The sequence below is a fragment of the Sabethes cyaneus genome, chromosome 3 (assembly GCF_943734655.1).
Source record: "Sabethes cyaneus chromosome 3, idSabCyanKW18_F2, whole genome shotgun sequence".
NCBI lineage: Eukaryota > Metazoa > Arthropoda > Insecta > Diptera > Culicidae > Sabethes > Sabethes cyaneus.
Genome location: NC_071355.1, coordinates 186645032 through 186659439, shown reverse-complemented (window position 1 = coordinate 186659439; position 14408 = coordinate 186645032). Strand labels below are relative to the sequence as shown.

The following is a 14408-nucleotide window of genomic DNA, read 5'->3' as shown; positions in this document are numbered from 1 at the left end:
CTCATTGAAAGTCTGATTAATGATAAACGTAAACAACGAACTTTCCCGGTGACAATGATAGGTCGTGACCAGTTTACCTGCTCGGTCGTTCGGACGCGACGGACTGTTGATGCTGATGCTGATGGGTTGAAAGATTTATGCTACTTTGTTGGACTTTGCTTTTTGTTTCTAATTTTACAGAACAAAGCGGTGCACCTTCATAATTGTACTGTCGAGGAAATGGTGTGGTGTCAAGAAGTTAAGGAACGGCAGGCAGTCTACTTTAGTAGACGAAACCTGGGGAGAGAAAAAAGTATTAATAATTCAGTTGTAAACACCATTTTCAACTGTGTTTAGCCTTCAACCAATAATTGGGTAATTTTAATTACTTGCATTGATAGTTATTTCATATTTGTACTGCAAAATTCAAAATCAATTTTACTCATTCAACTGTACCGCCTCAACCAAGCAGAATTTGAAAAGATTGGGCATGGGACACTTGAAGAGCTAGTGATTATCTAAAATATTGCTGAATTAGGCACCGCTGTATCTACTATTTATGGAACTATAAGGCCATTGATAACAAAATGCCGCTCATTGCAGGTTAGTAGTTCATAGTACAGTCATCAAATGGTTTATTCACTTATAAATATCAGCGGAGCGCCCCCCCTCCCCCCCCCCCCCCGCATAACACAGCGTAAGAATTTGTTCTGTACTGCTTCGATGCTTACGACCCATATTTGTTGATAAGGATACTCATTTGCGATTTTAAAATTAAACTGAAATTCCTTATTGGCTCTACAGATAATGTCGTTATAGTGCATATGAAAAGTTAGTGCGCTATCCAGAACGACACCAAGATCACAAATAAAAACCAGAATTAAACCACCTAACGGCGTGACCTAGCCTTTCTACTGCCACAATAATCATTATTTAATTTCTCAGGAACATCTATCATTAACTTGACTATATTTTCAAATGTCCGTTCCGTATTCCTTAAAATCCTTATTTACCAGTAAAATTCACAACGTATTGCGTAGAATAATTATATTTTCTTTCCTTGGGTGCGTAAATACTTGTAAGCGTCATTTATGTTACTTGATTATTTAGTTTTATAATCGGTCGCCTTTAATTTTCGGGCTTCAGAGCCACATGCGAAATTTGTTTTGAGTTGACAATATGAAATATGTGTTCATAGCAAATTTTTTGATATTTTGATATTAATACCAAAGTTAGCATCTTTGAAAACAAGGGTTCAGAAAAATTATTATTATAGGGTAAGGAACGAGTTAAGCAGTGTTACCTATTTTAATCAGTTGAACATAAATGATCCGAAAATGCACTTTTTTATTCATATTTTCAAAATCTTTTGATAGGATCATCTTCACAAATCACTTAACCATACATTTGATTCACACAAACACAATTTACTGGGTTTCCGACAAGAAATATGATGAATTAAAAATTGTTGTCCAAAAACTTACATCTTTCAGCTGCTCTTCAGCAATCGCCACCTCGCTACTAACGAATTCATCAAATTTTCAGCACTGATTACAACCACTCTGAAAGTCAAGCACTCAATTGTCACATACCATATTATTCACTCTCTTTTTTTCTATTATCTAAGGCTTTGTCACTAGCCAAAAGTTTTATTATTTTCTAACAAAACTGAAAACAAATTCTGAATTGACGGAACCTGTTCACCAGTAGCAGCAGCTGCAGCACAACTGATGAACTATCGTGTTGCCAAGACACTGTTTCGGTTCTGGAAATAAGAATTTTAAGTTTGAAATTAACTGAAACCTCCTATGGTGAAAACGTGGTTCAATACTTTCAAGAGAAATGTATGTTCATAATTAATTTTTTTTTATTAAAAACAACACAAAAGACAGCTTTTTCAATAATTTTCGAAGATTTTCTCGGTGATTTAATAAAGCAACGATGTGTTTCAATGTTATTTGCTTTGACAACACTGTTCTGAGTCGGATGGTTTGTACTGCTATATGTTTACCTCTTTTGTTCTCCCACCATCCTTATGAACAGCGAGTGAGACGTCAAACTCGCAGTTTCCCATAAGAACACCAGAGAATAAAAAAGACGACGAATACCGTTTGCCGAACGGTGCGGTGAGTGTATGCCCCGATAAACAATTTAGACAGATGGCATTTTACGCATCTATGCCGATACGCTATGCCGATTACGCATCAGATGCCGATTAGTAGGTCGCGGATAGGAACGCGAACTTACTGGATAGGGGGAAAAGTTCGAGGGATTTTTTAAGGGGACGTAAAAAAATTCAGATTTCAGGATTGCTTAAAAAAGCACCTTGCGGGTGAAAATGGGTTCGGTGTGTTCAAAATTAGTTCCGCCGCTCCAACTTTTAAAGTGAAAAATCAAAAGTTTAGCTCAACAATAGTGTCTTCCAATGGTAACAGTTTGAAGAACTAAAGATAGCAAGAAGATTGGTATGCTGATATCCCCCACTTAGTCAACCCATCGCTTGTAATAAGGTAAAACAATCAGTGACCCGCTTAGACTGCTTAAAACTAGTTCTTTACCCTTTACTAGTTCTGGCAGATCTTGCATAATTGTCGGAAGTACAACGTGCTTACGCATCGCGTCTTTATTCATTTCAAAGCAGCATACGATATAGCCGATCGAGAGCAGCTACGACAGATAATGCACGAGCAAGGTTTTCCGGATAAACTGATACGACACTGGATCGTGTAATGTGTTTTGTGCACATCTCGGCGACACTACCGAGTCCCTTTAAGCCGCGGCGAGCATTGAGACAAGGTGACGGCTTATCCTGCACGCTGTTCAACAACACTCTTGAGGGAGTGATCCGACGAGCGGGCATCAAAACGAGTGGCCCAATTTTCAACAAGGCAATATCAACAATATCATAGGCAGAAACTTTGCGACGGCAGAGGCAATCTACGGCGGGCTGAAAGCAGAGTTCATGAGGATTGGGTTTCAAAATGAATGCGTCGAAGACCAAATACATGAAAGGGACACAGTAAACCATTTGGTTTGTATATCTCGATTGCAACTGAGGTATACGAAATCATATCTGAACGAAAAAGTTATATTTCACGCCATATAAGAACATATATGTACCAAAGTGGAGGCGATATACGTGCGAAAATTTTGACAACTATTTGTAATTATATTTTGCGCAGTTTTTATAACACGCAACTAAATACTCCTGAATATATGAGTAAGATATAATCAAATATTGCAATTGCCTATCCTGCTTTACAATTCACAGTCATGAATTGTATATGAAGACACGCACGACTGCAAAACAACTTATTGTTCACTTCGATTTGACATACTCTAATCATTATACAATTTCAATGTGAAATTGACATGAAAACGATTTAATGTGAACTTTCTATTACGATTTTGTGTTATCTGGGGAGAGGCTCGAAGGTTACAAACACTTGTCTCCCACGGATGGTAACCGCCGATGGCGATGAAGTAGAAGGAGTAGAAAAGTTCGTGTATTTAGGATCGCTGGTCACCGCGGACAACCACATTATTAACGAACGTCGTCGGGAGAATTGTTATAGGAATTATTCGTTCGTAGTCCACGCACGTTCTGATAGTAAAGTAAGAAGCGGATTGGAAGAACTCATCTGCAAACCACGCACAGAGTTCGAAACTAGGCCTGCGTCGTCGGGAGACTTGTTATAGGAATTATCGTTTAAATATCTTTATGCATTAAGGCTCAAAATCTACAAACTCAAAGCATGCTACTGTCTTTTCAGTAATGATTTGAATCACATCAACTGACGGCTGCTTGTCTGATACTATTGGACTGTAAACAGCGAGTTTAGAAGACTTAAATGCCCAGAGATTGATATCTTTTCTCCTCCGCTGAGTTTTTGAACCTCAATATTAAAAATTGAGACTTCTCTTTATGAATTCTCGCGTAACTTTTCAAAAGGACCTAAGTAACAATGAGAGATTCTCTTCGTGCCTCTTCTCTTTCACCTCCCACGGCAATGCAAATGCACTTTAAAACACCAGCTTTGCATGAATCGGTTGCTAGCGTCATTATCTAGCTAAACGTGAGGAAAATTTTGGAATGCATTCATGTCGCCGTAATAATCAGAAGAGAGGGACGCCAAAGAGAGTCTCTCAATGTTACTTAGGTCCTTTTGAAAAGTTACGCGAGAATTGTTGATAAACTTCCCGATTTTCTTGAGTTAAATTATAATATTTTGTGTTTTGATATAAATAACTTGAATAAGCATGCTACTATCTATATAAAAATCAGCTTTGCGTAGTCCAACGTTAACCTTCAATCTTTTAAAGATATGATAGTGAAAAACCTATTGCATGATTAAATTTCACCGCCAAAAATCAAAAAGTATACTGGCATAACGCTACATCAATTTGGTTTGGAGACGTTTCAACGAGTTTTTTTATTGAAAACATGAGAAAAATGGAAAAGCGTCATTGTGAAAAAAATTTATTTATCTGTACAATAGTTTGGGAAATGAATGTGGAGTGGGAATGAGCAATAATACTAAAGCTTATTGAACTTGGAGATTATCGATCACATGAGGCGGAATGACCAGGGATGGCACGATCACATTGACTCAATTCACATTCATTTGACAGTACCGTCTTAGCCAAGCAAAATTTGACAAAGTTTTATATGGGACATTTGTAGAGCTAGTTATTATCTACAATTTTGCTGTATCTCTTGTAGTTACGACGCTACTGTAGGATAAGAATGTTAAATGTTGAGATGAATGAAATATTAAATGAATAAAATGTTAAATAAAATTCTTAGTTAAATAATATACGTGAAAAAAAAGAAAACGATACATATTTCTCAAGTTGATGTCCGAAGTCCGCCAATTGGCATTAGACAGAGTACATATTCGCCCCGCCCCTTCTACTAGTACGTGAGAGTCATTTGCTATAAATAGGCGTGCGCGCCGCAAGAGAGCTCATTCGAATGTCGGACGCTGAGAAGTACACATCGGGAGCGGTAAGCAGTAGCAGCAGCAGCAACTCTTGGGCCTTCAAGTAGCCCAATCGAGACGAAGGACGTCACCCGATCGACGAGTAAGCGAGCCATTCTTGGTGAGCCCTCTGTCCTACATCGGCAACGATTAGCAGCAACTCTTGGGCCTCCAAATAGCCCAATCGAGACGAAGGACGTCACCCGATCGACGAGTAAGCGAGCCATTCTTGGTGAGCCCTCTGTCCTACATCGGCAACGATTAGCAGCAACTCTTGGGCCTCCAAATAGCCCAATCGAGACGAAGGACGTCACCCGATTAGCAGCATCCGATTGACGAGTAAGCGAGCCATTCTTGGTGAGCCCTCTGTCTTATATCGGCAACGATACTAGTTAGTAACACGCGCAGAGATGCTGCCCGGTTACGGAAATTACGACAATGGCGCCGTCGGTGGCAACACCGAACCTGATTATACTGAGAAAAGGTAAATTTTCAATTTCGATATCAAGTTGAGACGTGAATTGAGATTTCATTTAGTGTAATGAAATATATTCCAATTGGAAAGGTGGAATATAGTTGTTAGTTCTTCATGGAAGAATGAATAAGTATTGTATATATTCCAATAGGAAAGGTGGAATATAACGAATCCCGATGGAAATGGCGGGAGTCGAAAACTAAAAATCAATGAAAACTATGATTGAAAAGGCATAGTTTCCTAGTTACAATGAAATCTCAAATCCCGATGGAAATGGCGGGATTTTGAATCGAAAAATAAAAATTAATGAAAACTATGATTGAAAAGGCATAGTTTCCTAGTTACAATGAAATCTCAAATTACTTTAATTACATGTGATGTGACTCTGAAATTCGTGAGTAAAAAAAAAAAACACTTATACCTTTTATGTTTACAGACATTCAAAGGGAAAGCGTACGAAGAAGCTAAAGGAGGAACTAGCTAAAATGAAGGCAGAATTGGAAAAGACCCGTTTGGAACAGGAACAACTTAGCCGTGTGTTGGCTGGGATGACGCAAAATGCAGATTTTTGTGAAGCACGATCCAGCACAATACGCGATGAGCAGAACAGCGGAAACGAAACGCTCCTTATGACAATGAACAACATGTCATTAGGTAGCTTGAACATTCCAGAATGTTCGCCAACGACCGGAGATACGGAAATCAACAAGAGAGCCTATGATCACTGGAAAAACGTGTTTAATGCATCATTAAATCTTATTCAAGCGGCCGATGAATCGACCAGATTCGATTTATTCCGCATCAAAGCAGGCCCGTTGCTTCTTGAGCTACTTGATGGCACCACATCGCAAGCTGATATGGTTGATGAGCAAATGTATCCCTATTCAAATGCAATTGCTCGACTAGACGCTTATTTTGCGTCAAGAGCGTATATTTTATCCCAGCGTAGTAAGCTAACGAATATGGTGCAAAGGAACGGTGAACTCAATATTGACTATGTGAGAAGAGTTGCTGCCGCATCGAAGCTTTGTAACTACAAGGCGGATGAGGTGTTCGAAGCCATTTCAAGAACCGTAACCAGAGGTTCCTCAGATAGCCGAGTGAGAACTATATCTTACCGGGTTCTAACTGATGGAGGGACACTCAACGAGTTAATTGATCAAGTGCGCATCCGAGAAGTGGAACTGGATAATGAAGATGATTATCGCAGACTCCATCAACAGAGAGCAGCAACGGTAGCGCTAGTTTCACATCAGTCGAACAATTATGGTCAACCTCGCCGTAGTCATTATGGATCTTCACGGGGATTAGCAGGTAACCGTGCTAGAGGAGCGGTTACTCGTGGTACATCGAGAAACCCAAGATTTGCCCGATCGTGCTGGAGATGCCTGAGCACGTATCACTCTTCAGATGATTGTTTTCACCGTGAGAAAGTCTGCCACAGCTGCAATCGCCGGGGACACATTGAACGAGCGTGTTCATCTCAAATAAAAGGTGAATCCCGTAAACGTCGTTGGACAGGAGAAGACACAGAGCCTCCAAGCAAAATCGCAGCAGTGGAGAAAACAGAAGAAAATTTAGAACAAAGTGAGGTAATACAAAGTGATGAATAATTATTTTTGTGATTTATTAATACTATGATAATATGATAATAAAAAGTTAAAAATGAAGAAAACTGTTTTAATTGAATGAAACAATTATTCCAGGTACTTCAATCCTCGCCATTATGTAAAGATGATATTGGAAACGTCGATTTTGTGACGACGGATGACGCAAAGGCTTACGTTACAGGGTTCGTTGCTGGCGTAAAAGTTGTATTTTTTGTAGACTCTGGAGCACAGGTTAATACTATTACTCCAGAATCGTTCAACGCTATACTTCGAGACGAAAAGGCAAGACAAAATTTGCACGAGTTGAGTTACGAGTCCGATAAGATTTTGCGTGCATATGCAACAGCCGGAAACATCAACGTGATAGCAACTTTTTCAGCAGAACTTTTTGTTTCTGAAGATAGGTCAGTTACAGTAGAAAAGTTCTATGTGGTAGATGGTTCTAAAGCGCTTCTTGGCTTCAACACTGCAACCAGATATAGTTTACTTGAAGTGGGGCTTGAAGTTTCGATTACCGGCGCTGACGGGACCGATCCTGACTGGAGATGTGAATTTGTTTCTGTGCAGAGCGTTCAGCGTTTCGAGGAGTTTCCAAAATTTAACGTACCGGCGGTTATACTGAGCTATGATAACTCTTTACCCCCTTCAAGGAACGTTTATACGCACATCCCTCCAGCTTTCAAAGAGCTGACAAGACAGAAACTTGATGAATTAAAAGCAACAGGTATTATTGAGAAGGTGACTATGGATATGGATAAAAGTTTTTGTTCATCGCTATTAGTTATTCCAAAAGGGAAAACTGATATTCGTCTAGTGGTCGACTTGCGTGGACCTAATAAGTGCATACATAGAACTCCTTTCAAAATGCCAACTTTTCAATCCATTCTGATGGAATTGCATGGCGCTGCATACTTCTCCACGATAGACCTAACCAGTGCATTTTTCCACATAGTGCTAGATGAAAAATCGAGACATCTTACGAATTTTTTCGCTGGAGATGGACTTTATAGATGTTGCCGGTTGCCATTTGGTCTAACAAACGCCCCTGACATATTTCAGGAGGTCATGCAAACAGTAGTACTCTCGGGATGTGATGGAACCGTCAATTATCTGGATGATATCTTAGTATATGGGCGAACAAGAGAAGAGCATGACCATAACCTGCAAAACGTCATGAAAAGGCTCGAAGAACACAACGTACGAATAAATTATGACAAATGCAGTTTCGCGCAGCAACAAACAAAATTTTTGGGTTTTACATTATCAACTAAAGGATGGCAAGTAGATGACGAAAAAATTGGAGCGATAAAGAACTTTCGCAAACCAGAAATACAAGGAGAAGTAAAGAGTTTTCTTGGTTTGATCACGTTTATAGAACGATTCGTTCCTCAGCGTGCGGATAAAACTCGCTATTTGAGAGAATTGGCAAATTCAAAAGAATTCTATTGGAATCCTGACCTAGAAGACGAGTTCAATAACCTGAAGAATGATGCAGGGAGATTCATCAAGACTCTGGGTTATTTCAACCGAGACGATAAAACAGACTTATTCGTAGATGCCTCACCTTACGGTTAGGAGCGATCCTCGTTCAATATGACCATACGTCGAAACCTCGGATTATATCATGTGCATCAAAAGCTTTAACACTTGCGGAGAAGAAATATCCTCAAACTCAAAAGGAAGCACTGGCAATGGTTTGGGGTGTTGAACGCTTTTCGGTGTATCTTTTAAACATTAACTTTACAATCCGGACGGACGCCGAATCGAATGCTTTTATTTTCGGCGGCTTACACCGAATTGGTAAAAGAGCGGTATCGAGAGCTGAGGCTTGGGCGTTGCGGTTGCAGCCATATTGCTTCAACGTTGCTACCATTTCAGGAGAAGCTAATGTCGCTGATGCCTTATCTCGGTTAGTGAAGGAATCTCAATCCCCTATGCCGTTCGATGACGCTGAAGAAAAACATTTATTGTATTTGCTGGACACTGGTACTATGGAAATCACGTGGGATGATATCGAGATAGAGGCGGAGAAGGATACTGAGCTGATATTAGTGAGATCAGCAATTAAGAGTGGCAAATGGGATAAATCTTTGAGGAGATTCGAATCAGAATCAAAGAATCTGAGAATATTTGGAGCATTAATCTTCGCTAGAGATCGAGTTATTCTGCCCTACGCTCTTCGAGAAAGAGCACTTAGTTCAGCACACCAAGGACATATGGGCATAGGTTCCATGAAGAAAATCCTAAGAAACTATTTCTGGTGGCCAGGAATGGCCAAACAAGTTGAAAATTTTGTAGAAGGCTGTGAGACTTGTTTCAGATTATCGAGAAGAAACCCACCCATTCCATTAACAAATCGTGAATTACCGGAAGGACCGTGGGAAATTTTACAAGTGGATTTTTTTTCGTTCAAAGGTTTCGGATCGGGAGAATTCTTGGTTATAGTAGATACCTACTCTAGGTATCTACATGTAATTGAGATGAAGAACATAGATGCGGATTGTGTTAATGCAGCGTTAGGAAGAATTTTCGAAGTTTGGGGTTATCCGCTCATAATTCACAGTGACAATGGTCCGCCATTCCAAAGTGAAAATTTTGTCAAAACCTGGGAAAACCGTGGTGTAAAAATTAGAAAATCGATCCCATTAAGTGCTCAATCCAACGGTGCGGTAGAACGGCAAAATAAAGGGTTGAAAGAAGCTTTTGCTGCCGCGAAACTTGACAATATTAACTGGAAACTAGCATTGGAAAAACACTTGCATATGCACAACAGAGTTCGACCACTATCACGTCTCGGAATCACGCCGTTTGAGTTACTCGTCGGATGGAGATACAGAGGAACCTTTCCATGTTTATGGGAAAAGTATTCTCCTGAACCAGTAGATCGTACGGATATACGAGAAAAGGATGCTGCCTCGAAGCTAGATAGCAAAAAGTATGCAGATGCAGTTAGAGGAGCGAAATGTTCGGATATTGCAGTAGGAGATAAGGTACTGATGGCACAAAGCTCGAAACAAAAAGGAGATCCTACATTCACCGAAGACCGTTATACCGTTCTGGCAAGGGACGGTGCGAAAGTTATTGTTCAGAGTAGCCGAGGCGTGCAGTACAGTAGAAACGTACAGGATGTAAAAAAAGTTCCCGCTGTGATGCAAGAAGAAAACAATCCAGAATCAAATGAAAGTCGCGAAACAATGTCTGAATTACAGTTTCCTGATATAACAGGAAGCATGCACGAGGCAAATGATAGACCCAAGCGTTTATTAAGAAAACCTTCTAGATTTAACGATATGGTTTTGTATAGTATTTTTGATTAGAGAGTACACAAGGATAGTATTGTAGGATAAGAATGTTAAATGTTGAGATGAATCAAATATTAAATGAATAAAATGTTAAATAAAATTCTTAGTTAAATAATATACGTGAAAAAAAGAAAACGATACATATTTCTCAAGTTGATGTCCGAAGTCCGCCAATTGGCATTAGACAGAGTACATATTCGCCCCGCCCCTTCTACTAGTACGTGAGAGTCATTTGCTATAAATAGGCGTGCGCGCCGCAAGAGAGCTCATTCGAATGTCGGACGCTGAGAAGTACACATCGGGAGCGGTAAGCAGTAGCAGCAGCAGCAACTCTTGGGCCTTCAAGTAGCCCAATCGAGACGAAGGACGTCACCCGATCGACGAGTAAGCGAGCCATTCTTGGTGAGCCCTCTGTCCTACATCGGCAACGATTAGCAGCAACTCTTGGGCCTCCAAATAGCCCAATCGAGACGAAGGACGTCACCCGATCGACGAGTAAGCGAGCCATTCTTGGTGAGCCCTCTGTCCTACATCGGCAACGATTAGCAGCATCCGATTGACGAGTAAGCGAGCCATTCTTGGTGAGCCCTCTGTCTTATATCGGCAACGATACTAGTTAGTAACACGCGCAGAGATGCTGCCCGGTTACGGAAATTACGACAGCTACAACGCTTGGAACTCGTTAATGACTGGATGAACGTTCACTTGGTCACTAAAAACGTACTAGCATTCATTGTAACACCATAAATACAAAAGATACAGCAATACTTTATTCAGAAAAGTTGTAGATAATAACTAGTTCTTCAATCGTCCCATATGTAACTTTTTCAAATTCTGCATGACTGAGGCGGTACTGTCAAATGAATGTGAATTGAGTCAAAATGATTATGCCATCCCTGGGAATGACTCTTATATTTTTTGGGTTGGAGTTCTAAATTTCTATTTAATAAGGTTTTCAATTCCGATTCAATCGATTCTTCCTTCTGTGTTAAAGAAAATATCACCTTTGAAGGTGTTTTGAGAGTGAAAGAATCGATTGAAAGAAGGCCTGGTTTCGGTTGCTTTTCTGAGCGGAGTGATACTAGGGTATGCAAGTTGTAGAAACATAAACAAAAACGAAAAGAAAGGAAAAAGATTTTTTCGTTAGCTTCGAACTTCTCGGGAAAGTTTTATAAGAAAATAGAAATCATCTTAGAAAAGCGTTAACCTAGGATTTTCGTGTCGGCTATAAACTTTAGCTGAAAAAGAACGTCACAAACAGAGGTCTCATATATACAGCTATTTGTGCATGCATAAGTTTGGACGCTTTTTACCTTCCTCTAAAGCTCGTCATTATTTCAAAAAAGAACTGAGCAATTTGCAGTACAAATTTATGATTATTAGACATCTCTGGTCTTAAAATGATGTTGCAATTTTTTTCCACAGCAAAAAAAAATCTTTTATCATATTATTTAATCTGCGTGAAACAGTTTTCGAGGCACGTATTATACTGTCCTCGACAATGTGTTAGCAGTATTCCTGGAACAATTTTTCTACTTCAAGAAAAGTAATTCGATTAATACACACCATTTCTGGGAAAGTTTACTGTCTGGAGTAGTAATTGATTTTATTTTCTTCCAACGATTTGCAGGTGACACGATCCGAAAAATCGGATATTTGGACAATGCAGATTAAATTTGCCCAGCAGCGGGACTCGGGTGCGTACGAGTGCCAAGTCAACACAGTGCCTAAGATGTCAATGACATTCCAGTTAAACATAGTAGGTGAGTGAGTGTGGGTGGCGGCAACACAGCAGGGACTCTTCGCTATACTGAAGATTTCACTAACCAAAATCTCTTGTTTCCATCATCACCTTCGGCAGAGGCGAAAGCGCTCATCCTCGGACCAACCGACATATACGTAAAGATTGGCAGCGCCGTGACGCTGACCTGCATCATCACCCAAGGACCGCACGATCTGGGTACGATCTACTGGTACCGAGGTAATACATGACTGGCCTTTCTCTGTCTCTCTCTCTCGTTCTGTTCTGTCTGGTCGTTTGTTTACCTGTCACTGTTTCACCCTGCAGGGACAAATATCATCAAACCAACGGAAGCTCATCCCAACGAGACGTCTGTAGCATATCCTCCACGAATATCCGTAGATCTAAAGTGGACAGAAGCATTAACTTCGAGGTAAGTGAAACGACCCGATGTTTACTCGGTATTTTCATTTCATTGTCGGTCACAAAAAAATAGCAGTTGGTGGGCCATTTTCACAAAATCGATTCATCTATCTTACAGCTATCACTTCTCATTCGATTTATGTCGAAAATAAAGCTATTTATATTTTTTTCTAATTTATGTCACAAACACTCTCTCAATGTTTAGTTGAGAGCACCCTTTTTCCTTTTTCAATACTATAAAATAAGCCAAAACGAATTGCTCATGCCGTGATTGGTTCGATGTTGATTCCGCGCCAGGTTCGATTGCGAAGAATTTTTCCAACTCAACACATTTTATTTGGTAGCACTTTGGCAAACACGGGTTATTAATGCTCGATTCGGTGCTGCCACACCGACCGACCGTGTTGTATACGATCGTGGCCACTCACTGCCACCGCTGCTTGTGCTGCTGCCAGCTAGGAATACGACATAAAATTGAATAATCCGATTGCTTTTCCGGTGTACTTGCAGACTGAAAATCCTCGACGCCAAACTTTCGGACTCGGGCAACTACACCTGTCTGCCCACGTCAGCGGAAGCAAGCAGCGTCATGGTACACGTCCTAAATGGTATGTATTTCATTTTTTTTCTTGAATCCTATACTAGAATCCTTTATGGTCAATGACTGTAGCGAGTTTCAGTCGAAGGAAAGTTTTATGTGGTCTAATAAAACGGGTCTGTTTATGCTGTAAAACTACTGGAGCGTTGTTAGAGTTTTTAGTTTACTGTTTTATGCTTTTTGATACTAATGGCGTTGTCGCCATTGCATTGGGATGATAAAGGACTGTGGGCCAATTCAATCCAAAACGAAGTTGAATAATTTTCTATTGATAAAAAATGAATCATGATTTGATTCATGCGCCGAAACAGTACAAACATGTCAAATAACTAAGGGGGCCTACTTAAAACAAGAACCTTCCATAGAAGTTAAAAGATATTTGGCAGAAATTCCAATTAACTTTCAGGAATTATGTCAGTTCTAGCTGGTTGAATCTTGAAAATAACTCTGCTTTATATTTCGTTCGAGTATGCAAAACTTCTAGCACCATTCGTTATCTCGAAGTATATACATTCATAACGTTAGTTGTTCCTTACTTCCGCATTGTATGATGTCCGCTCTGCGAAAATAGAAAAGCCAGCAGTCAGTGTATCGAAAGCATGCCACGGGAGTTCCGATCGATCCGCTCTCTGCTTCCTACCACGCAATAAACCGTGATTCACTTCCTCCTTCGCTTCGGAATACCGTTGGAAATTTATTGGCCCCAAATAACTTCAAACTAAAGCTGTGTTTTGCAGCTGATCTACATTTAGGCAACATAAACTACTGCACTTGTGTTCAGAGGAAGCACTATGAAAACTTCAGATGTTGGAATCTTGGCAGTCAACTCTTTGTTGTTTTCGATTACGGGCTAAAGGAAATAACAAAAATGCATGCCCTCTCTGCATGTTGGTATTTGGCAGTTTGGCAGTTTGATCAAAACTTTATTGCTGTCAGTGCGATTTTAAAATCTCTTAAGTTATTTGTTATTTATACTATCTTTAGAACCAATTATGATGATCGTTGTCACGACAAATGACCACGGCTGAAACGATTCATAAAATCGGGTTAGCCGCAAACAGTTACTACGGGGCCAAACTTTAAACTCAAGACTTCTAAAATCTCGATTGGATCTGCTGTTTTTGTTACGGCTGGTGCCGGAGGGGCATCCGGAGTTCACCCCAAGTTCCTGGTTGAACTACTGGGAACTATGATAGAGGCTGGGCTCGCACGGCCTCTTTTTAGGCTAACTTAACTGTGAATAGCACGAAGGCTCTCAGAGTTGGCTCCAGGTCTATTCGATCAAAGAATCAAAACAC

The 14408-nt window shown here is 40.1% G+C and overlaps 2 protein-coding genes across 2 annotated transcripts in view; one reads left to right on the top strand and one right to left on the bottom strand.

The window, feature by feature from the left end:
• The window catches only part of LOC128741600 (facilitated trehalose transporter Tret1-like), a 546799-nt gene that overhangs the window by 264567 nt on the left and 267824 nt on the right, over nucleotides 1-14408 (bottom strand). The gene's annotated exons all lie outside the window — the stretch shown is intronic.
• LOC128740495 (zwei Ig domain protein zig-8-like) overlaps nucleotides 1-14408 on the top strand; it is a 33773-nt gene that overhangs the window by 7634 nt on the left and 11731 nt on the right. The window contains exons 4-7 of the mRNA XM_053836037.1: nucleotides 11979-12111; nucleotides 12210-12329; nucleotides 12417-12522; nucleotides 13023-13120. Of these exons, the coding sequence (XP_053692012.1) occupies nucleotides 11979-12111; nucleotides 12210-12329; nucleotides 12417-12522; nucleotides 13023-13120 (457 nt within the window). The remainder of the gene's footprint in view (nucleotides 1-11978; nucleotides 12112-12209; nucleotides 12330-12416; nucleotides 12523-13022; nucleotides 13121-14408) is intronic.